The sequence below is a fragment of the Ambystoma mexicanum genome, chromosome 8 (assembly GCF_040938575.1).
Source record: "Ambystoma mexicanum isolate Mex_15411 chromosome 8, UKY_AmexF1_1, whole genome shotgun sequence".
Classification (NCBI taxonomy): Eukaryota; Metazoa; Chordata; class Amphibia; order Caudata; family Ambystomatidae; genus Ambystoma; species Ambystoma mexicanum.
Window position 1 is genome coordinate 1,144,216,628 of NC_090929.1, and position 22,623 is coordinate 1,144,239,250.

Sequence of the window (22,623 nt, forward strand, 5' to 3'; positions counted from 1 at the left end):
AGTCTACAAATGGCCGCGCACATCAATGTGTAACATGCGAAAACAATCTTTCAAATCTTTACGGCAGTTCCTCAATCAGTATGTGAAAGGCAAAGACAAATTAAAAATTAAAATATTACAAACTATGGACTCCTGTCCAGTGCGCAAATACACAGGACTACAAGGACTTTCATTAGCCTGCATTTCTGGACCTGCTTGCAAAAGCACCTTCATACATATCAAAATGTTAGCAACATACCATTCCACTGTACACAATCTCGTTCAAACTGTATTATGCAAAAAGTCCTGCTTTGGCTGTACCATGTAGGAGAATGTCATTTAAATGGTCCAGTGCTAAACAACTGTTCGTAGAAATAGACCACATCCAAAGCAAATGATTTGGAACTAAAGAGCACTTACAAAATCCAGTAACTTTAGAAAAAAGTAGCAACAACCTTGCAGATGTCAACCTTCTATTACACACATACAAAAAAAGAAACAGTGAAGTTTAAAAGCACATCTGCTGAAGTACCAAACCAAGTATGTGTGTGTTGCCGGAGAACTTTTTATACAAAGAGTACCAAAACTAGATATAATGTACAAAATGGAAGAAAATGAGGAATCCCAATGGCACCAATGAGCTCCCTATCTTATAGCAGAAAACAAATACAAAATTACTAATCCCATCACTGCAAAACCTGACAATAACCAAATGCCTTCATGGGCTATCACTAATAACTTGGAAATATTCCCACTGCCAAAACCACTCCAGAAGCTTAATTGTCAGAGCATTATAATCCAAACAGTACACCCATTTCAAGTGATAATACATCTTCAAATGAAAACAGTGAATTGCCTCCCTCTGAATTACTGAAAGGCATTTGTGGCAAAGTAGTTTATTTACCATTAGTTCTCAAAGAAAATGTAGACACCCTAGGAGTGCAACGGCCAATAGATCAATATTTTATTATCCTAGGGAATGGTGTACCTACAAAAGACAAAAGAAAAATGTGGCAGCAACTAGTGGACTTCAAGTTACAGAAGCTCTGCAATATCTTAAAGACAACAATGAAAACTACAAAGAAATAAACATAGAAGAAAACCTGAGTGAAACCACCAAAATAATTCAGGATTCCTCAGCAACTGTCCAATTTGAACTTCTAGATCCTACTTCAGCCTCCAATATTTTAGACCAGTATACAATTCACCGCACTCCAAAGACACCATACACGATGCACTGGAAACATATCAAATGTGGCAAGCCAAAGGATCTCCAATCAGCATATGGGAAAAAAGTGTAGAAGCACAAGCCTTTCCTCTGTTTCCTACTGGAAAAGGTAGAAGGTACGATGAAAGATGCACACAAATAACAGCATCAGAATATCGCTCTTTATGAATGTATTCTGAAGACCCCAGATTCAGACAAACCGTGGAATACATATTCCACATCCTCTTTGAAAGTGAACTACCAACTCTATGTTACAGAGTTGCACACGCATTGAAAACAGGTTCCAATTTTCTAAACATGTCTGCTATGCAGCTACTTCGAAAGGTGAAAGAGAAAGATTACGTTTTACGGTCAAGTAATCCAAATCTCTTGGCAAACATGCGTGCTACAAAAGATGTATGGTGTATGATACGCAACCTTGGCCCACTAACATGGTTTGTCATTTTAAGTTGTGCAGAGTATGCATAGGAAGACTTGCACGATTTCCTACGCATAGCAAACCAAAATAAAGTAGGAATAGACATGAAAACACCAGGAGAACTCTGCTCTCTTGATCCTGTAAATCTATTGAGGTACTTCCATCATCGCTTTATTGCCATGCTGCACTTCATTTGTAATAAAACAATTCCTCCCCTCAGAGAAGTGGAACACTTCTTTTGGAGAAAAGAATATCAAGCCAGAGGAGCACCACACATCCACATGCTTTTGTGGATTAAAGATGCTCCTAAATTTGGTCAGGACAGTGATGCCACTGTTTTGCAGTTCATTCACAAATATGTCACTTGCGAAATCCCTTCAGAAAGTACACATAGTAACCTACATGCACATATTTTGCAGTTTCAAAGACACACATGTGACAAGTATTGTCGACCAAGTATAAAAACAAAGGCAAATACTACACCAAATGCTGCTTTGGTTTCCCTAGACCAGTTTCAACTACAGGACAAGTAAACAGCTTCATGTCTTCTGTTAGACACTGTGTGAAAAGCAAATCACCTAAGAACACATACTACATAAAAAGACCCGAAGCATCAAAGTACATCAATGATTACAATGCAATTATTGCCCTCCTATGGAATGCAAACATGGATGTGCAGTACACTGCAGACAATTCCACTGCAGTTGCATGATATGTCACAGACTACTTAACCAATGTAGAGAAAACAGAGCTCAAATACCTCTGGGATGACATATCATCTGACAAAACACTTTCACAAAAATTGTACAGCTTTGGCATAAGAATGCTCTCCCATAGAGAATGTGGCTGCTACGAAGCTGCAGACTGTTTAACCGACACCGCCTTGCAAGAAGAACAACTTCAAGCACAACTAAATATACACACTCCTGAGAGCAGTCAACCTTCTCTTACAGGAAGCCAAGAACCACTTGGACAGCCACTCGTAGCAAATGAGGCAGAATTAGCCATGACACAAGTAGAAAACACCATGTATCAGTATGAGCAATCTGCGGAAAACTTTTCTCTACTGAAGTCACAACTAAACAATGAGCAGCGTATCATTTTCCTAGAAGTAACTAAAGAAATTGAACATGGTGTGCAGCACAAAACTAAAACTTGTACCTGTCAAATCTATAAACCTGTACTCCTGTATGCAAGTGGTCAAGCTGGTTCAGGCAAAACATTCTTAATAGAAATCATCTGCAAATTCCTCCAACAATTGACAAACAACAGGCTTTCAGCTGCTGTAATTGCTCCCACAGGTTTAGCTGCCTACAACATAGGTGGTGTCACTTTACATCGATTCCTACTCCTTCCAGTAGAACACAAAAAAAATTAGACTACTACAAACTTTCAGCAGAATCTGCTATGGAGCTATGCAGAGTTTTGAAACAAATGAAAATGCTCCTAATAGATGAGGTGAGCATGGTCTCCAACTTAATGTTGGCTTTGATTAACCTCAGATTGCAAGAAGTCCTTAAAGCAGACTACGAAGAACTCTTTGGAAAAAAACACGTTATTGTTTTCAGAGATCTTCTTTAATTAACACCAGTAAAAGGTAAACCTATTTTTAAAACCTTAGGACACAAACTGTGCCGTAAAACTCTTGGCAGCATAGAAAATGTATATCTCTGGCAACAGTTCCAAAACAGCAAACTAACTGAAAACATGTGTCAGTCTGCAGACATCACCTATGCCAACATTTTGAAAAACATTTGGATTGGTGTACTTTCTAAAGACGCACAGTCTATCTTAAATAGATGCACCCATGATCTATATACGGGCATAAACACATGTGTTACTGATGTCATGTAACAATTACTACACAAAAATGTAAACTGTATGTCCTTAATGCCAACTCTAGCAAGCTGTGAACAATTGAATGAAAAAATGTTGAAAAAGAAATGCAACCACTAGTGCAAATTTACTCCACAAACTAGACGTGCACGGTATGACAGTACCTATCTGTCAACAAGGTAAATCACGACTAAATACCTTAGAGAACTCTATCTCTAACACAGCTGGTTTGGAAAAAATGTTAACACTGTGTTTAAACTGTAGAGTTATGCTAAAGCGTAACCTTGATGTGGAGCAAGGTTTAGTTAATGGAGTACTTGGTACAGTTGTTGGCTTCCAGACATACCCACAGCGTTCAGTTTGTCAATATTCACTTTCACAAACTTTCAGAGGTTAAAAGGATAGGACGCTCAACAGCCCGATTCCTTCTTTTCAAAGACATGTATGTACGCAGAGAAAAGTTTTCTCTGTCTCTAGCATACGCAGTCACCATTCATAAATCACAAGATCTAACCCTAGATCAAGCATTGATTGATATTGGCAGCACAGTCTTTAAAGAAGGCATGAATTACGTAGCAATGTCACGCCTATGAACCATTGAAGGACTATTTCTAGTCAGTTTTGATGCAAGTAAAGTCACTGCTGACATTCCTTGCATTGTAGAGTACAATAGACTATGTGCAATCTACACACCCCATCTCAACATGTACCCTGTTCCTCAAAAAGGCAAAGTTTGTAAGAGAAAACTGGTGCAAACTCAACTGATACATGATCTCACAACAGTACCACCAAAGAAATTGAAACCAGCTGGTACTTCACAAATTGCCACAACCGAAGAATAATGTACTGAAAAAACAAATGCATACCCAACTGCATAAACAAAGACAACTACCTCTTCTAAGAAATGATGTGCACTTCCATGAAATGAGTCAGACACAGAACTGTCTGGTCCATTCACATGTTCCAATACAACTGGTGTAAATTCCTATGCAAATGTAGCAATCAATGTTCTATTCCAATTGCCACCAATTGTTGAAAACATTTACTTAAACAGTGCAGACCAATTGTGTTTGCAAATGATATTCCTTCACAGAAATGCAACAAACAATCCTGACAACACTTAAGAGTGTTTCTGGAATAAGGCAGGAATTGGATTAGTACATGAATGTTGAGATTCAGTATACACACAGAAGAAAATCCACAAGAATGTCTAATGTACTTATTACAAGTACTGGAAAACAAAAACATACCTATAAATGAAATCTTCAAGATTTCATACATGTGGAAACATACATGCACTCTCTGCAGCCATGTGATGCAGGAACAATTCCCTAACGAGCGCTTTGTGTATGTATCTATACTTAACTGTGAATCCATTCCATTTCAGCAGCTCATACTAAATGCAACCCATGGAATATTATGTACTACTTGCAATTCAGATAATCGCACCACCTTACAGATACAATCACATAGCCAATATGTAATAGTAATGCTTTTACGATACAATGCAGATGGTACAAAAAACAACTGCAAGCATACAAGCTTCACACATAGGCAAGTATCACTTGTCAAGAAAACCTTCACAACAGTAGGCATAATCTATCACACGGGCGCCACAACCAGTGCAGGTCACTATACTGCATAGATTAAAAAGAAACGTGGATGGATTGAATGCAATGATACTTCCATTACTTTGAAGAGATGACCAGCAAATCTTGCAAATGACTACTTAATAGACTTGAAACCAAAATGTACTCAATGATCTACAAAAGTAGAAAAACCTACTGCCCAATACCCACCATCACATATGTAATTGCAAAAAGAAAACAACCTTCTACCCTGTGAAGGTCAAACTGCCAAAATCAACCTTCACCAATCTCAGTGCTACAAGCATGCCCTCAACAACCTCAAAACTATCAACAGTTAGAATACACCAACAGGTATCTAACTGCCCCCACAATTCTGCAATATTACTCTGCAATACCACAGTACTTAGAAAACATCAACAGCAACCAAACACAAAGAAATACTGCTAAAAAGAGGAAACAGATAAACAGTTAGAATACACCAACTGGTATCTAACTGTAACCATAGTACCACCACTTCCAAAACTAAAATAATACACCATTTAAATTTCTCCTCCTACAACAGTGCACCTTAAACATTGCTATAAGTAGTGCACACGTCACTCAAACAGACTGTGCCACATAACGACAAACATAGAAACATTTTTTTTTATCCTGCATGGATTTATTTTTTCCCCACAGACCCACTGATAATGCTAACAAACACAGAAACTGAGCACATTGCACAGTACACTTGTTTGAAGCATAGTACTTGTGAAGTACTAATTATGAGGGTGCACAAAGTACACAAATGTATGCACTGAAATCCAATAACACGTTACGAAGTACCTACCCTAACATGTTATGCTTTCTTTTATCACAGAGAATGAAACAACAATTTCTGCTGCATTTCCACATACCATGCACAAAACTGCATAAGGCCTCAACAATACAAACAGTAAGTATACAATGGTGTCATACTTCTTTGTAATCTGCAAATTTCATTCTGTACACATATGTGTACAAACTATATACCAATATCACAATATTTAGTGCATAGCTGTATTATGCTGCGGTGGTTGCGGGCAGACCTCAGACTCTTGGGTGTATAGCCTACGGCCTACAGCCATGCACCCAATAGTCTAGGAACTGGCCACAACCACCAAAGCATAATATAGTCATGCATGCAAACATCTACCCACTGACCACAACCCACACACATAACACAGCCACCTGAGACCCAATCCACTTCAGTTCACATACTGTTACAGTACTTCCAGCCAGTAGACAGACTCTTGGCTGCACACCAACGATTCTACTAACTGCCTATAACCAATACAGCATAATACAGTGAAGTACCCAAGAATATGCCCAGTGACCACAACCCAAACACATAACTCATCCACCTAAACCCCTTGTGCACTTCACTTCACATACTATAACATTACTCCCACCCACTGCACAGAATTTGATACACCCAGGAAACACAGGGCACACCAACAAGCCACCTGCCACACACCATATCCACTTCTGTACACATATTACACTTCTTGCAGCCACTGGAAAGAATCTTGGGTGCATGGCCTCTGGCCATGCACCCAAGAGTCTACTAGCTGACACAATGACCACACCATAACATAATTATGCACCCAACAATATGTACACTGGCCACAACCCACACACATAAGGCAACCGCCTGAGGCCCTGTCCACTTCTGTACATATAGTATTGCAGTACATGCAACCAGTCACCACACTATTGGGTGCAGTAAGCAAGCCACCCGAGGCCCTGTCCACTTTTCTACACATACTATTACAGTACTTCAACCAGTGGGCACACTGTTGAACTCTTGAGTGCATCGCCCCCGGCCATTGAGCCAAGGCTATAGTAGCTGGCCACAGTGACCTACCACTGCATACTATATCATACACCCAAGAATATCGAGACAGTCCAACAAACCACCTGACACACACCCTGTCAACTTTTATACACATACTATTACACTACTTACAGCCAGTGGACAGACTTTTGGGTACACGGCCTCCAACCATACACTCAAGACTATAGTAGCTGGCCAGAAACACCACAGCATAATACAGTCTATATAACATGTGATATCATCTGCATTCCACTCCACTACCCTAATAAAGCCTGCCTGCAGTCACCACATAAGCTGCTCGCCTGAGGACCTACCCGCAAACTGACAGTGTCCGCGGACACCACAAACACAACAGTCTTCTTCCACCTAAACAAATATATAATGACCCATCTTTCACTACCCCACCCTTTCCAGCCGCTCTTCCCACCAGCAGATGCTCCAAAACTGGTTGTCAGCCCTGTTCACCGCTGCGTTGTCCGTGGATATCCATGGATACAATATGGCAGGAGTCTCAGAAAAATATGACACTCATCACGCTTCCATCCAGCCAATCAGCAGGCACATCATATGTCCGCGAACATCACGCGTCCCCCCGGGCCAATCAGAGTCCTGTTCACGGAGCAAACTGGGAAATGGGTCTGCCGAGCGGACCCAGATATCACACATTTTTTGGGACCTACATTTTACCCGTTTAAACCAAAAAAATTGTGGATTTTCAAAAGCACGTTTTCCGTACCAAGCCACCACTCCTGCCGCAAATTTGGTGAAAATCCGCCCAACGGTTTGAGCTGTGGACGTGAGCAAAGTTTTTTCCCATTCAGTCTATGGAAGAAAAAAAAAATGTGGTACCCACCTATAACTTTTGCACCCCCCCCTTGACGAAACCTCACCAAACTTACCAAAAATAAAAAATCAGAGTGGTCCATATACCTTTTTTTTTTAGCAAAGTTTGGTAAGGATTCGTTCAGGGGGAGCAAAGTTATAAGCTGCCCAAAAAGTGCTCTTCCTATGAGATGAGCAACCTAACCATAACTATGCGTCCGCTACCACAGGCCTTGGAAACATTAAAACCTCCATCCTTTCAGGGAATACCGTTCACCGTGACAGAACACTCTCCACAGAGAAGTGCACTGCACTGGTTTCAGAAAAATCTAAAAACACATCTATTCAAGATAGTTTGGGGATATGGCAATCCCAGGTTACCTCTGAAGCTTTTGGGCAGAGTGAATTAATTGAAAGTATTGGGTCAGTGCATCTTGAACAATACATGCTCTAAAGAGTTCCTGCATAGCAAAGTCTTAGTTATAAATCCGAAAATAAAATACGATAAGCTAGCAAAATGTGGAGAAAATTATACTTGTGGACAAGGTGGTATAACTTACAGCGAGGCTAGTTTTCAAAGCCCTCAAATGCATAAATGAGCCATAAAAGTAGGGTGATTCAAGATTTTATGCATACATTACACTCTACTAGATATTTTCATGGATTTGTCAGCAGAGCTGGGGCATGGACCAAACTTATTGTTTCTGCCAGCACCATCCATTTTTATGCTGCTGCAAATACATCAGGTTCCTAGAATCCACCTGCTTTTATAGACCAGATAATAGCAGGCAGGTTACCTAGGAATATAGTTTAAATGATGCATACCATGTGTAAATTGTAAGCAGCGCTTGCTCAATTTGCACTGCAAAGTGCAAAAACTAAGTATATAGGCGATTAGGCCTGATTTTTTTTAACTTTGTAGTGTAAATAACAAACATTGCATGGGGGGACCCGTTTGCACAAAGGTTCAAATCGTAGGCAGTTCTCTCCTATCAATTTGAAATTAGCCCTCTAAGGGAGGTATGATATCACAAGTATGACAGTGACACAATAGATTCAATTTCAAAACCTTTATGCAATTTGTAGGGTTTGGAAAAACTCCCGTTTGCCCTACAGCTGGGATGGGCATAGTCTCTACCATCAAATAATAAAGAAACACTGTCCTAGTCAGTCTCTGTCTAATCAGAAATGGCCTATACTAACAAAAGCTAATGCCTGCCCTATCTCTTATACAAAACATGTGTAAGGGGGGAATATGTATGGAAAGGAAAATAAGTGTCACAACATAAAGAATCAATGTGGCTGAGTGAGCTCTCCTTCCCATGCTGGACAGCACGGAGTAAGACGGTCCCCGTAAACATGACGACACTCTGGCTGAGCGAGGTTTTCACCATACACCTCAGCAGGACCACTTTGACTTTCCATGTTTCAGCTAAGACTCTTGTGTTATTTGCCCCTGTGTCTCTTGGTCTGGATAGTCAGTATCACAAGCATAAAAGTTCAACATTTCACCTTTCGCTGAGCCCTTTGAGTGGGCTACTTCCTTTAGCTGGACCAGTCCGCTTTGGTGGAGGTGAGGTATCCCCCATTTTCCCTTTAGGAAGACCCCATGTTACCCAATATCCTAATGGTCTATTACGATATATCTGTCCCCCCTTTTAGGGAAAATATAGACATGTTTTCCCCAACACCCTTTAAGCCAAACTCCCATCCATAACCTGAGAGGGTCTCCAAGAGATATGCATCAAAAACCATCAATGTATTGCAATTCCCACAACCACGAAAATCATCATTTACTATCAGTAAACCTCAAATCCCACAACTACGTAACTACTGAGACGAGAAGGATGAAGGAATTGATGCAGAGCATCAGGAGCATCAAACTTGGTGAACGTGCTAGTAGTTGGCTGAAAACACATGTGCGCAGGACCTTTAAAAATGGTAACCGGACTTTGAAGGAGAGTTCGAGAGAAGACGTGGCCTCTCCATTGAAGGCCGACAGATGCTAGAGTCACGAGCTAGTGTGCAGAAGCTGCAGGCACGAACCGGTGTGCGGAAACTGGAGGCGTGAGCCGTGTGGCGGAGCAATGGAGCTTGGGAACCGAGAAGGGAAGTAATGTGGTTTGGGCATGGTGTGCTGTGGATATGCCAGGAACCACAAGAGGATTCCTGGGTATCCACCAGCCGAAAGAAGCAGTGTTCTTACTGGGAGCCGAAGAGAAGCCAGTGTGCAGGGGCACCACTAGAGAAGCTGGAGAGACGTCAGAGCAGCCCAGAGTGGGAAGCAAGCGGCAAAAGGTACAAACCATACGCACGAGGAAGACCGCAAATGTTACAGAGAACCAGTGAGTCTGCCCAAGCAGAATGGGGACCCTGGGCGTTTGGGCGACCACACCAAAGACCATTTTGAACATGGTAAAGTTACGGAAGGGAGTGCCAACATGAACCCCAGTAAGAAGTGAATGCAAATGTGGGGAGTGCTTAACAGAACTGTTAGAACAAGTTGATATATCAAGCCAAGAATGGTATATGCTACTTAGATGTAAAGAGGACTAAAATATAGGAGCAGTCCTGGCAATCATATAAGAGAATACAAAGGGAAGTCCTGGCAGGAGAGTACACCACACAGCTGAGAGTGCATGAAGAAACCTGGCAGGGGAGTATACCAGGCACATTGCAGATCTACAAACACCATCAAGCAGAAACAGTGTTTGTTAAACAAGGAAGAAACTTGTGTTACAAGAAGGAGCTTTTGTTAAAGAAGAATTTATAAGGCTGAACAGTATTCGTCTAACACGATTATTGTGGGTCAAGGATGACACAAAGGAACTGTTCGACTCAAAGACATTTGGGATAGATGGAATTGTAAATGTTAACATGTGCCACACTTGGAATTATAAAATGGTAGCATGTGCCACTCTTAGATAGAATTGTGAACAGTAGCAAGGGCCACACTTTGATGGAATTGTGAATGGTAGCAAGTGCCACACTTAGATCGAATCATGACCATTAGTCTGCGTCGCATCTCTATAGAATTGTGCATGTTAGCATGTCCCAGCATGTCCCACGCCTAGATGGACCTGTGAATAGCAGCATGTGCCACACTTAAATGAAATCATTGAACATTACCTGAATTGCATCTACATAGAAATGTGATTGTTAGCATGTCCCACACCTAGACGGAATAGTGAACGTTAGCATGTCCCACACTGCCTCAGTCTATCACTGAGTACCTTGCTTTCCTGTTCCCCCATGATGTCGCTATATACCTGTAGCCCCCCTCCTGTCGCTGTGAGCCCTGCCTCTTGTCTCTGTGTGTCGCTCTGTTCCTTGCCATCCTGTTCACGTGCCTAGTCTCGGGCTCCTTAAAGATAACCGTCATATCACATCACCACACTTACTCTCTACTATGCACCATCATTAACTAGAATACAGTTATACCCCTGATTAATTCGGTCTAGCTGTTCATATACGAATACAACCCCATAGACACCTCATCACCCTAATAAAACACAGCTAACCGAGCACATTCCGGCCTAGTTGCTCACATATGCGTCCTTCAGGCCTAACGCAGCCAGAGCCCAGTCTCGGTGTCCTCCCACCAGACTGCACACATCCAACTGATAACGCTAGGATGCAGCTACCATCCAGCAATTACATCAGCTGCACACATATCTGGTGCACCCATGCACCCTACAACACTACCTCTCTCAACTGACCAGAACTGCGGTTCCTGAAGGTGTTCAACCTACCAGCGCTTTGAGGTCATACCAATGATATATAGAGCACTATATAAATGCCAAATAACATAACATAACATAGCATAACATAACAACAATAACACAACATAGTGAAGAATCCAGGGGAAGGGAATCAACCTCTAGAATTAAAGGTCTTTTCCATTCTGGAGAACATTTACATTGGAGCTATTCTATTTTTATTTAAGAACACTTTTTACAAGTACCAAAATAAATACATTTCCCTTTTCACTTTGCTATTTTGTTTATAGTGTGAGGGTCAGGATAGAACGTTTGGACACAAGGACGGCTTTTGATTAAAGAGTAAAAGTGAGTTTTCCTCACTTTACTCTTTCCTTTTCCCCACCGTCCAGTGAAGTTTTAAAATTGCATACACAGGACTCACATTGGTGGTCCCCTGCTTGTTGTAAGCCTTTTTACAAAATTACCCCAAATGGGGCCATTTTATATCAGACCGAGTGGGAAATGAAAGTGGTATGGGAAGGCGTACCTACTTTCAGCCATCAGTTACCTCTCTGCTCCATTTTCTTTTGCTTTCAAGGTGGAGAAGGGGCAAAACATGAAGTTAAGCTCTCTGCCATGCTTTTCTTTTCCATCTTGAAAATAAATTCATTTTATGCCAGCATAAGATTTTCATGCAGGTGTAAAATGAATGGACTCTTATGGAATCCTTAAATAAACTGAACCAACATTTCAGGGTGGGAGGTAAAGCAACAATTCCAATCTAATACCAGAAAGAAACAGTTAGTCATACTGCAATCCTTTTTTCACAAAATGTATATTTTTAATAACAAATGGATAGTATTAGTGGGGATAGAGCACCCCAGGCGTATAAAAGACACAACAATACAAAATTAGTCTGATCCAGTATGGACAACTGGATCTCAATGTGATATGCTTCCAATGTACATTGTTTGAATAGTGATATCACTATTCAAACAATGTACATTGGAAGCATTGTTTGTTTTGTGTCTTTTGTATATACATGTCCATTGATGTGGGTTTATGTTCTACTTCTGTGTCTGCATAACTGTTTTTGATCCACGTAAAACAGCAGTACACCATTTATGTTATCACATTGAGATCCAGTTGTCCATACTGGATCATACTCATTTTGTATTGTTGTGTCTTTAATACGGCTGGGGTGCTCTATCCCCACTAATACTATCCATTTGTTATTAAAAATATACATTTTGTGAAAAAAGGATTGCAGTATGACTAACTGTTTCTTTCTGGTATTAGATTGGAATTGTTGCTTTACCTCCCACCCTGAAATTTTGGTTCAGTTTATTTAAGTATTCCCTCCTGGGTTTTTCAGGGCTCTGCCAGGTGCCCTTTATTTAATTTACTCTTATGGAATCCGCCTTCTTTCATCACCTGCTAAAATCAGGTTGATTCCATCGGAAGCCAAATGGTAAATGCTGTGTGCAAAGTGTAATTTGCAGGCAGAGTTTACCTTTTACAAGACAGAGGGCCTCATCACGAGTTGGGCGATAACGCAGGCGGGATTACCGCTGGCACTATTAGCCCTACCACCAAACCGCCCGGTGCTTTTAGCGCCGGATTACGAGTTTGGCGGAACGGTTAGTGCCCATTCCCCATTGGGCCCATTTGGGAATTCCCCATTCCCCATTGGGCCCAATGGGGAATTTTCGTGCTATTACCGCCGGCGGATTTCCCGCCGACGGTATTAGCACCGAAAATCCACTAAATTCCTGCAGATTTGCCCCCAGCTCAGAGCTGGCGGGAAATCCGCCACGGTCGTGGTTTGGCAGACCCTTAAATGCAGCGGTAATAGCGTTACTGCTGCATTTAAGGTTTACCACCAAACTCGTGATGAGGCCCAGAGTGTAAAAGTACAAACAAAAAAGCAATGTCACCTGGTTTTACTCTTCACATTTGCACTCACCTTCCCGAAGTTGACAATTGCATGAAAAGGCACGCCAGCAAGTAAGTGCCAACGTTGATGGTCCCCTGCATTTTGACATACACACTTTACAGCTGATGTGAAGTTAATAACCAGTGAAAAAATTGTGTTTTCTTTTGTTTTTGTTGGTTTTTTTGCTAAAACTATCTAACGGAATACAACTAAAGCACATGGTGGCCATCAAGAACCAGGAACGAAATATACTCTACCCAGAATTGTAATTTTTTTTCTTTTTCTTCTACAGAATTCCATGCTTTTCATAACATGAGTTTATGGTACAATATTATGTATGTGGTTCTTCTTTTCTTGTGTGACAGTCTGTGGCATTTCTAAACACAGGCTGTAAAGAGGCATGAGGGAGACACAACTATTTTGCATGCAACACATGATATTCTTTCGGTTACTGGACTTGACTTTGTATTTATGGTCCTCTAACATTGATAACGTACCTCAGTTCCAATCACAAGTTCATCCCTGGAAGAGTTGACCATGAATTCATACAGCTTATAGTGCTGAAAGAGGCTGTAAAAAACAGTGCACATTCTAGATCATTAAAACTTAAATTATTGTATATTAACAATTGTCATTACATTTACATATAAACAGGGGAATAATGAAAATGTTATTGTTTTCATTTATTAGAGCGTTCAAACACGCTGTATGGCAATCAATAGTTTCAAATAGTGTGGGTGGGTGGGGTCAGGGACTGCTGTAGCTAAATTGGTTGGTTCAACCCACATTCCAGATTCATAAGCATGAAGGGTACACAAGAGTATCAGAATGAAGTGATCTTTCCAGATCCTATAAAGGAGAAGGGATAGAAGAGCGAAAATAGATGGGACTGGCATCTCAGCAGCATATAAAGCTAAAGCTGAAGGCTGCATTCCACAGTCCAATGGGAAAGGGGCAGGAGAGAAGAGATCGATGAAATAACAAAAGAGTTGGCGGGTGAAGCAGAGATTCATTGCATCTGCCAAAGGCAGCACTAGTCATTGGCCCGAATTTTCCGAGATACGGGATCTGTCAAAAAATGGTTCCTCAGATCTTGGATGGGGAAAATCCATATGCACTGTTCTAGTGTTTTTGATCTGCTTTTGTTGCCAGGATTCAAACCCATGTCGTCGGGACCAAGGTCCAGAGACTTATTCAAAAGACCACTTGAACGTCCGGTCAGTATACTTGGGAATACGCTTGTTAGGACTGTGCAGAAAATATTTCAATGCAACTTTCTAGGTTTAAAAGGTGTGCACCTTCTATGCTTTGCTTGCAACATTATAGGAAACGCTTCCAGTGCTGTCACAGGTTTTGGTGAGGCCGGGAGAAAAAGATTTGGTGAGGTCCCCTTGCTATTTTTTGCACTGCATCAACGGCAGCACCAATAGGAGATGTGGATATTCTCTCATCGAGTTTATGTGTGGAGGACATAGATATGTTGATGAGGTTTCTGGATGCTGGTGGGCTAAACTAAAATATTGCTATTGGTCAATTGCACTTACCATCAAAACGATTCGTAGGGTAAATCTGGAGACTAAACACACAGAAAATCTTGCAAAGATCATGTCATGGTTGCTTAAGATATGCCACCTTCCACCATTAGTTAGGGTCATGAACCATGAGTCTACCATGTACACTCTAATCACATGAACTCTCTGCACATCACTACTAATGTGAGCTGCAGTATTACATTTGTATCACAATATCCCCTGACAGAAGCCTTCCATATTGTGTGTTTTGTATTTCTCTAACTGGCTGTCTGCATAAAGGTACAACTGGAGAGCAGTGGTTGTTTTTAAAGGCCAACCAGGCTGGATGCTAAAATCCAGAGCTTATTTAGAGTCAACTTGATTTTTTTATGTTTCTGAGACCTATCGTTTTATGAAAACGTACTTCACTTTTTGAGGTCAGTGCGGCCTAAATGTTCCTTTATCCATGTAAAATAGTTATTATATCATATACTGCTTCATGTCTGACTCTTGCTGCCTCTAAGCACTATAAAAAATAGGTGTTATTAGTACCAAATGTAAAATACTTCACTTATCAACCTCAGAAGGTTGAAGAGCTGATTCAGGACTGCTGAAATATGAACTTGGAAAACTCAAGCTGGCACATGTCAGAGTTAAGCATTTACTTTGCTAAAATGTTCAATTGCGATACAGTATACTGTTTAATCAAATGTGCAGTTAGAAACATATATTAGGATACTTACCTGCTAGCCTCTGCGGTCCCTTCTAGGGCTTTTATAAAAAAAATGATAACACTACTATTATCACGTTTAGTAGTGGCCCTCCTGATTCGAAGCACGGTCATAAGTGTTATACGAACAAGAAATCGGCCTACAGCTGATGCATTCTCAAATGCTGCATTTGAACATTGAAGGTGAATTAGCTGGTAAAATAGCTCAGCGTGTTAAGTGTTCACTGATGGCGTCCACGCATGATCTGCAAGCTACAGGTTTGAATCGTACCAAGGTCTACTCAATCATTTTGGTCTTCGGAGGTCAAAAAAGTATTCATTTCGGTTGCCAAGGAATCATTTTGTATGAGTGCTTAATGCAAAGTGCTAATGGATTACTATAAATGCCTGGATGTTATCAATTGATCCAAGCAAAGGCTAAGAATATTGTCATAGCCTTAAAATTAGCGTCACTTTAAGTGTGACTTCTGTGACTCTTACTCATAATCATACATTCATGTATGTATAAAATCATAATCAATTGTTTCATTGCTTCCTTGAGATATGTGTTAATCTTACTTTATACTGGCATGACTGAAGCTGGTTTTTGAATGCACTTGCAGAGGTGATGGCACCTTCACACAGCTTTCTGGCAACAAATATAAAGGATTTTTTTTCAACGACTGCCTGTAGTAGCTCAGTTTTGCTCACCATATAATGAGCAAGGGGTCCATGCAGAACCTAATTTCCTGCCTTTTCACTTTATTTGGCTAAGCAGATTTTTGCAGATCGTAGAAATAAAACTAGTGACAACATACACCCTTAGCTTTGCATCTTGCCATGATTTCACTAGTGGTAGGCATAGGTATACTTAAAAAGAGGGTGTCAATTGTGTGTTTATTTCATGGCTATGCCTGTGAGAGTTGTATTACTCATCGAAAATACGTTGTCCTGACCACGGGTTAGAGAGCGCAGAGTGGGACCCATGGCTCTTCAAGTTTTACTTAATCAGTAGTGTTCCTCTTTCTGCCAATATCACCTTGATTAGCGTTGTGCACGTTCTTGAAGGAAAAACGCAAAGGGAACATGGGGTGAGAAAAGGCTGCGTAGAAACCAATGGGACAGATGAAAAATAAACACTGCTAACCAGCTCTGTGCGAGAAATGAGATGTGTTTAAGCTATACTTTGTAACAGCTTTGAAAGGGCAACAGCTGACTCTCATGGTGGCTCTGAACGCTCCTACGCTCTTGGGTTATTTTCAAGATGTTAATCATTAGCCACTCGAATGGGACATATTTATTTATGGGGGGGAGGGGCGCTGAGAAAATCTCCTGTTTTCCCTCCCCACCCCCAATAACTCCACCCCTCCCACTGTCGCTGGTGGGATTGCACAGTTAATAATTTCAACTTCCAGCACTGTCCAGGGGGATAGACTATAATGTGAAAAGGAGAGGGAGAGGAACACGAGCAGTCAATTACACCAGTAAGTACATATTGATTGATAACTTACACAAACTAAAAACCTACACAAAAGCAAATATAATTGAATCAGAGTTAAAGAAGTGTCCAGCATCAAGTGTTCAGGGAGACTAATTAAATAAGCATTGGCAGAGACATTAGGTCTGGCTTGTTTCAAAAGCATCTATTCTATAAATAGGTTGAGAGTGGATGGAATATAGCATACATTGCTTGCTGTAATCGTATTTCTGATGCTTATATCTGCTTAGATTCACATTCTATGCATAGGCCTACATTTAGTAGTAGTCATGGAGTATTAGATGATTTGTTTTTTGAAACTTGAAAAGGACCGTCGACTGGGCATGTTAGTAATACTATCCCTAGTGTGGCGTTTACTGTACCCATGGTCCTTCATGCATCGAGGTCCTTCAGACTGTTTTGTATCTGACATGAGGTTGCCTGAAGTGTAGCGCGAGTACAGATGTAATAAAACAGAAAACAGTGATAGAGCAGGAAACTTCTATGCACCTTTGACTCCAGGAGGGGAGGAAGGGTGGGCGCATGTGAATCTAAGCAGATACAAGCATCGGAAATATGATTACGTTGAGTAATGTATGCCTTCCGAGGCTTGTGGATGTGCTTAGATCACATATTATGCATATATTTGCGAGCAGTATTTGGAGAAGGGGACGGTTTGTGAAAAGGTACTGTGGCAAATAGATGTTTTAGCACCGCCTGTCCCACCTGTGAATCTGCTTTAGAGTGTGTGTCAATGCAGTAATGCTGCATAAAAGGTATGAATGGAACTTCAAGTAGCTGCTTTGCAAATAGCGCCTAGGGGGACGTTTGCAAGAAATGCTAGAGTAGCTCCTGTACTTCTGGTAGAGTGAGCTCTAATAGTGAAAGTAGGGTCTTTTTGGGTAGTGAAAAGCAGAGCTGTATACATTGGACTATTCATCTGGAGATGGCCTGTTTACTGATGTGATCACCTTCTCTACCTGGTGCTATGGAAACAAAGCGCTGGTCTGTTTTCCTTAGAGGCTTTGTTTTGTTTACGTAGTACAAGACCACTTCCTTGCATCTAATGTTTGGAGGCTTCTTTCAGCTAAGTTAGATGGATTTTGGAAAAAGTAGGAAGTTCAATGGATTGGTTGACATGGAACTTGGAGATGAATTTAGGTGAAAACCTTGGATGTGTTCCAAGGACCACCTTGTGCTTGTGGATTATAAAGAAATGGCCTTGTACAGATAATGCTTGTAGCTCACTTTCCACCAAGACACCTTGTTCTGTGAAGTGGTGTATGCGGACAAGACCGAAAGGTGTGCTTTGATGGAGTTAAATACTAGGCTAAAGCCAGTAGATAAGCCATGTAGTGTAGAATGTTGGATGGTGAACATTTATATGGATTTAAGAACTGATCTGCACCATACCACAAACCTTTTCCACTTGGAGTAACAGCGTCTGGTGTTGGGTTTTTGTGCCTCCTTTAGAATATCCATACACCTTTGAAGAAGATTTATTGACCAAACTCTATGACTTCAGGAGCCAGGCTGCTAACTTCATAGACTGAGGATGTGGATGGAGTGTTGTCCCCTCGTGTTGGGATAGCATGTTGGAGGTGCACAGTAGCTTGATTGGATTGCACATCACCAGTTTGAGAAGATGTGGAAACCAAGGTTGTCTTACCCACTTTAGAGCATAGGGTGCATAGTCGGGAGTGGTGTTGGTGGAAAAGCGTAAGCAAATTTCCCTGACCAACACATCCACAGGGCGTTCCCCTTGGATCCTGATTGGGGAAACCTGGACGCGAAGTCTGGGAATTGTGCATTTTGACTTGTGCCGAACAAGTCTAGAGGAGGATACCCCCACTGGGAAAAGATTTTGTTTAGAATATCTCTGTTGATTTGCCACTCGTGTTTCTCTGGCAGAGGGTTTCTGCTTAGAGTCTCCTAGAGCATTGAGTTCCCCTGGGACGTGTTGTGAGACTAGGAACATATTCCGCTTGCGTGTCCACTTCTACATTTATGGGGATAGCCTGTACAGACCTGGAGAGTGTGTGCCCCCTTGTTGGTTTATGTAAAACATGGCAGTGGTGCTGTCAGTGAGGACTTGCACTGGCTGGCCTACTAGATGCTGCTGAACAGCATGTAGAGCCTTGAGAACTGCCAGAGGTTCTAGGAGGTAAATGTGGATTTGGACTGTGGTGTGTGTCCATAGGCCATGAGCTGTGTGGTGAAGGTAATGGGCTCCCCATCCAGAAAGTGAGGCGTCTGTAGTTGGTATCGCTTGATTGCAGAAGGGGTTTCCATTTAGCAGGTTGTCCCTTGACCACCACTGAAGAGCCCATACTAAGTTTAGCGAAACAACCACTAGATCGTCCTACTGACTGCTTGACTGAGACCATTGTTTTGCTAACCACTCCTGCATTGGGCACAAGCGCAGCCGTGCGTTTGGGACTAGATAAATGCATGATGTCATATTCCCATTAGGCGCATTGCCTTGCATACGGTTATCGGGCAACCGGCTAGGTAGTGAGGTATCTGCGACAGTATGTTTTGAACTGTGTCGTTTGAGGGGAAGACAAGCCGTTCCTTTGTCTTTATGATTGATGCCAGGAATTATTTTGTTTTACTGGGTGTAAGACTTAATTTTTTCTCGTTGATGGAGAATCCCAATTGGAACAGAAGGTGGATTATTGTTTGGGTGGTGTATTTGCAAATTTGAGGAGATTCCCCTGTTATTAATCAGTCGTCCAAATAAGAGTACACTGGGATTGACTGTCTGCGTAGGTGCGCCGCAACCCCTGCTAGTACTTTTGTGAATGGGGCTGAGGCTATGCCGAACGGGTGTACATTGAACTGGTAGTGTTCTCCTGTGAACTGGAAGTGCAGATACTTTCTGTGCACTGGGAGCAATTAAATATTAAAGTATGCATCTTTCATATCCAATGTTGACATGTTTTAACAGGTGAATTACCTCCTGAAGCGTTATCATGTGACATTTTTAAGGCTTGACATATGTGTTTGCTGGGTGCAAGTCTAGCACCAGGCGCATAGTTAGGTCTTTCCTTGGCACAAGGAAGTAGGTTGAATAAATACCCTGGTTTTCTGGGACAATCTCTATGGCGTCCTTCTCTCGCAGGGTTTCCTCTGATCCAATAATATGTGCCTTTCTACCGGTGTCATTTACTGTGTTTTGGCGGGTGGTTGGGTGGCTTTGGAAGATGTTCTATACAATTGTTGGCTATCCTAGTTTGGTAGGCAGGCGGGGAAGGCACCTTCCTGCCAAAGGTGTAGATCTTTTTACTCTCTTTATCTGGTGGGGCCTCTGCCGAAGCTAGCTGGGTGACTGCCCTTTTTCGTGTAGTGGTAACAATTAAGGAATCAGGTTTAAGCCGACCCCTAATCTACAAGGGGTCTGTAGGTGCTGGTCTGAATAATGTTTCGATATAAGGGTTTGCCACCCTCGTGAGGTTTGGTGTGAGGAGAGAAGATGGGATACGTCTCTGGATGGATTGCAAGAGGGGCATACATTGAGTGGTGGACTTCTTGTCACACAGAATGTCTTCCACAAAATCCTTGTCGTCTTGGACCTCTGGATGTCCATTTTAAAATGTTGAGCAACCTTGAGAGGAGCTCATTATATTGAAGTTGGTTGTCATTGGCTGGTCTTGATGATCTGGTGACTGGATGACGTAGATGTCATCGTCGTCATCATCATAATAATATTGGTCCTGGTGATCTTGATCTCCCTGAGATCCAGGGTCCTGAGACCCCAAGATGTCTATAAAGTAGAGGTCTTGAGAGGGATTGTGGTACCTGGAGGTGACCTGGGTCTGCGCTGTGAAACATTCAGGCATGGCCTTTTAGCCAATGGTTCATCCCTGACCACACTCTTAGCTAATTTAGGGCCTTGGAGATTTTTTTAAGTTCTTCAGCGTGCTTGCCCATGAAGACTACAAAGCTGGACATTTTCCTCATAATGCAATCAACGCTCTCTGGGGTTCACTCAGTTGATTTGGGAAAACCTGAGGGGCGAGGGGTGTTATGTAAGTGAGTCTGTACTTTGTGCTGCATGACCCCTGAAAGGATGTCTACAGAGGTAGGAAGGACACTATCTTGGGATTTAGGGGGCTTGGACGCTAAAGGCATTGAGGATTTGGCTGTTCTCGACATCTTCACTTTTAGGAGGGTGGCAAGTAGGTGTTTTTTGATAAGTTCCCTCATTTCTGATGACGGGAGGGGGATACCAAAGTGGCTTTCGATGCAAGCCTGTGGGAGCATGTAAGGAGGGCTTTTTTAGGTACGGTGTCTGAAACGGCTCTCTGCACCTGTTTCGGAAGCATGTCGTGCGGCGATTGTGAGCGCGAAGGCCCCGAGAACAGGGAGTACTCAGAGGACCTCTCACTTGACACTGCGTGGCTTTAGACAATGCGATCGACAGTCGGCCGTGGGGTATGTGCTTGGTGTGGCCGGAAGTGTGTGTGCCTGAGCCGCCGGGTGGTGTCTGTCACAGGGCTGCTGCTAATTGGAGCTGTGGGCCCGTCCATGGCGTTACATCGAAACCCGGTCGCCTTCGGCTTCACCAAGGACATCGATGCTGCCCTCACTGGATTCCCCCGCCACATCTATAGAGGCCTCAGCCTGCATGATATGTGCGACCCAGCGTTTGGTTCAGCGGTCCTTTAGGGTTTTTGGCAGGAAAAGTTTGCAGGGCTTGTAGCTTTTCTCAGGCTGGTCTCTTGGCAGACAGTGGTTGCACACCCTGTGTGTGTCTGCCAACGGAACTTCCTATCGCAGGAAGGGCAACCATTTTTAAGGAGTATTCTCCATTGCTGATGGAGAGGGCAGCTCAGTGATAAAAGGGAAGATAAGGGGTCAGAAGAGGCATTCTCTTAAAGGGTACAAAGTATGTGGTCTCCACCACTCTCCCTACTGTGAAGGGCAGAGGGCCAGTGAGGACCATGTCGGCTCCATCCATGCCTAAAATGGGCTTCAAGAAGTACCAAGAGTGTGGATCGAAGATGACGATCCCCGACCCACACCACATATGGTTGTGGTGTCTTGGTACAGGTCACTGAACCTCCTAATGTAACTCCTGTCAGGCAGTGACCAAAAAGGCTCTGAGGGAGCGTAAAGGTAAATTGGCGGAGGGGAGGTTCCCTTCGAAATCTCCTCCGAAGAGCTCAAAAAGAAAATACAATGAGTCGAGAGATTCTCATTGACGACAAAGATATAAATCGAGAAGTTGATTGCACCATTCTTTGTTTCCTTCGAAAAAGGCCAAGAAACGGCATCAGAGGTCACCCTCAACCTCTAGTGATTCCTCGGCAGAGGTAATCAAATGTCCAACTAAGTGGGATTCTCCGGCTAAATGGGATGCATTTCGTAAAGACATTTTTAAATCTTAGAGACTGCAGCCCCGACCCCCTCAAAGGACAAGCAGAAAGCCCAGGCCCCTGTTGATCTGCATCAAGATGGCAAAGGGATGTCAAAGACAAAATCATTAAAATCTTCAAATCCGAGCCATAAGCCGGAACTACATCGAGAAAAATCTCAATCCGATAAGGAATCGTGGAG

At 42.3% G+C, this 22,623-nt stretch overlaps 1 protein-coding gene across 1 annotated transcript in view; it reads right to left on the reverse strand.

The window, feature by feature from the left end:
• Positions 1 to 22,623, reverse strand: part of CABCOCO1 (ciliary associated calcium binding coiled-coil 1) — a 419,036-nt gene that overhangs the window by 217,004 nt on the left and 179,409 nt on the right. Inside the window, exon 5 of the mRNA XM_069611204.1 lies at positions 13,862 to 13,934. Coding sequence (XP_069467305.1) covers positions 13,862 to 13,934 — 73 coding nt within the window. The remainder of the gene's footprint in view (positions 1 to 13,861; positions 13,935 to 22,623) is intronic.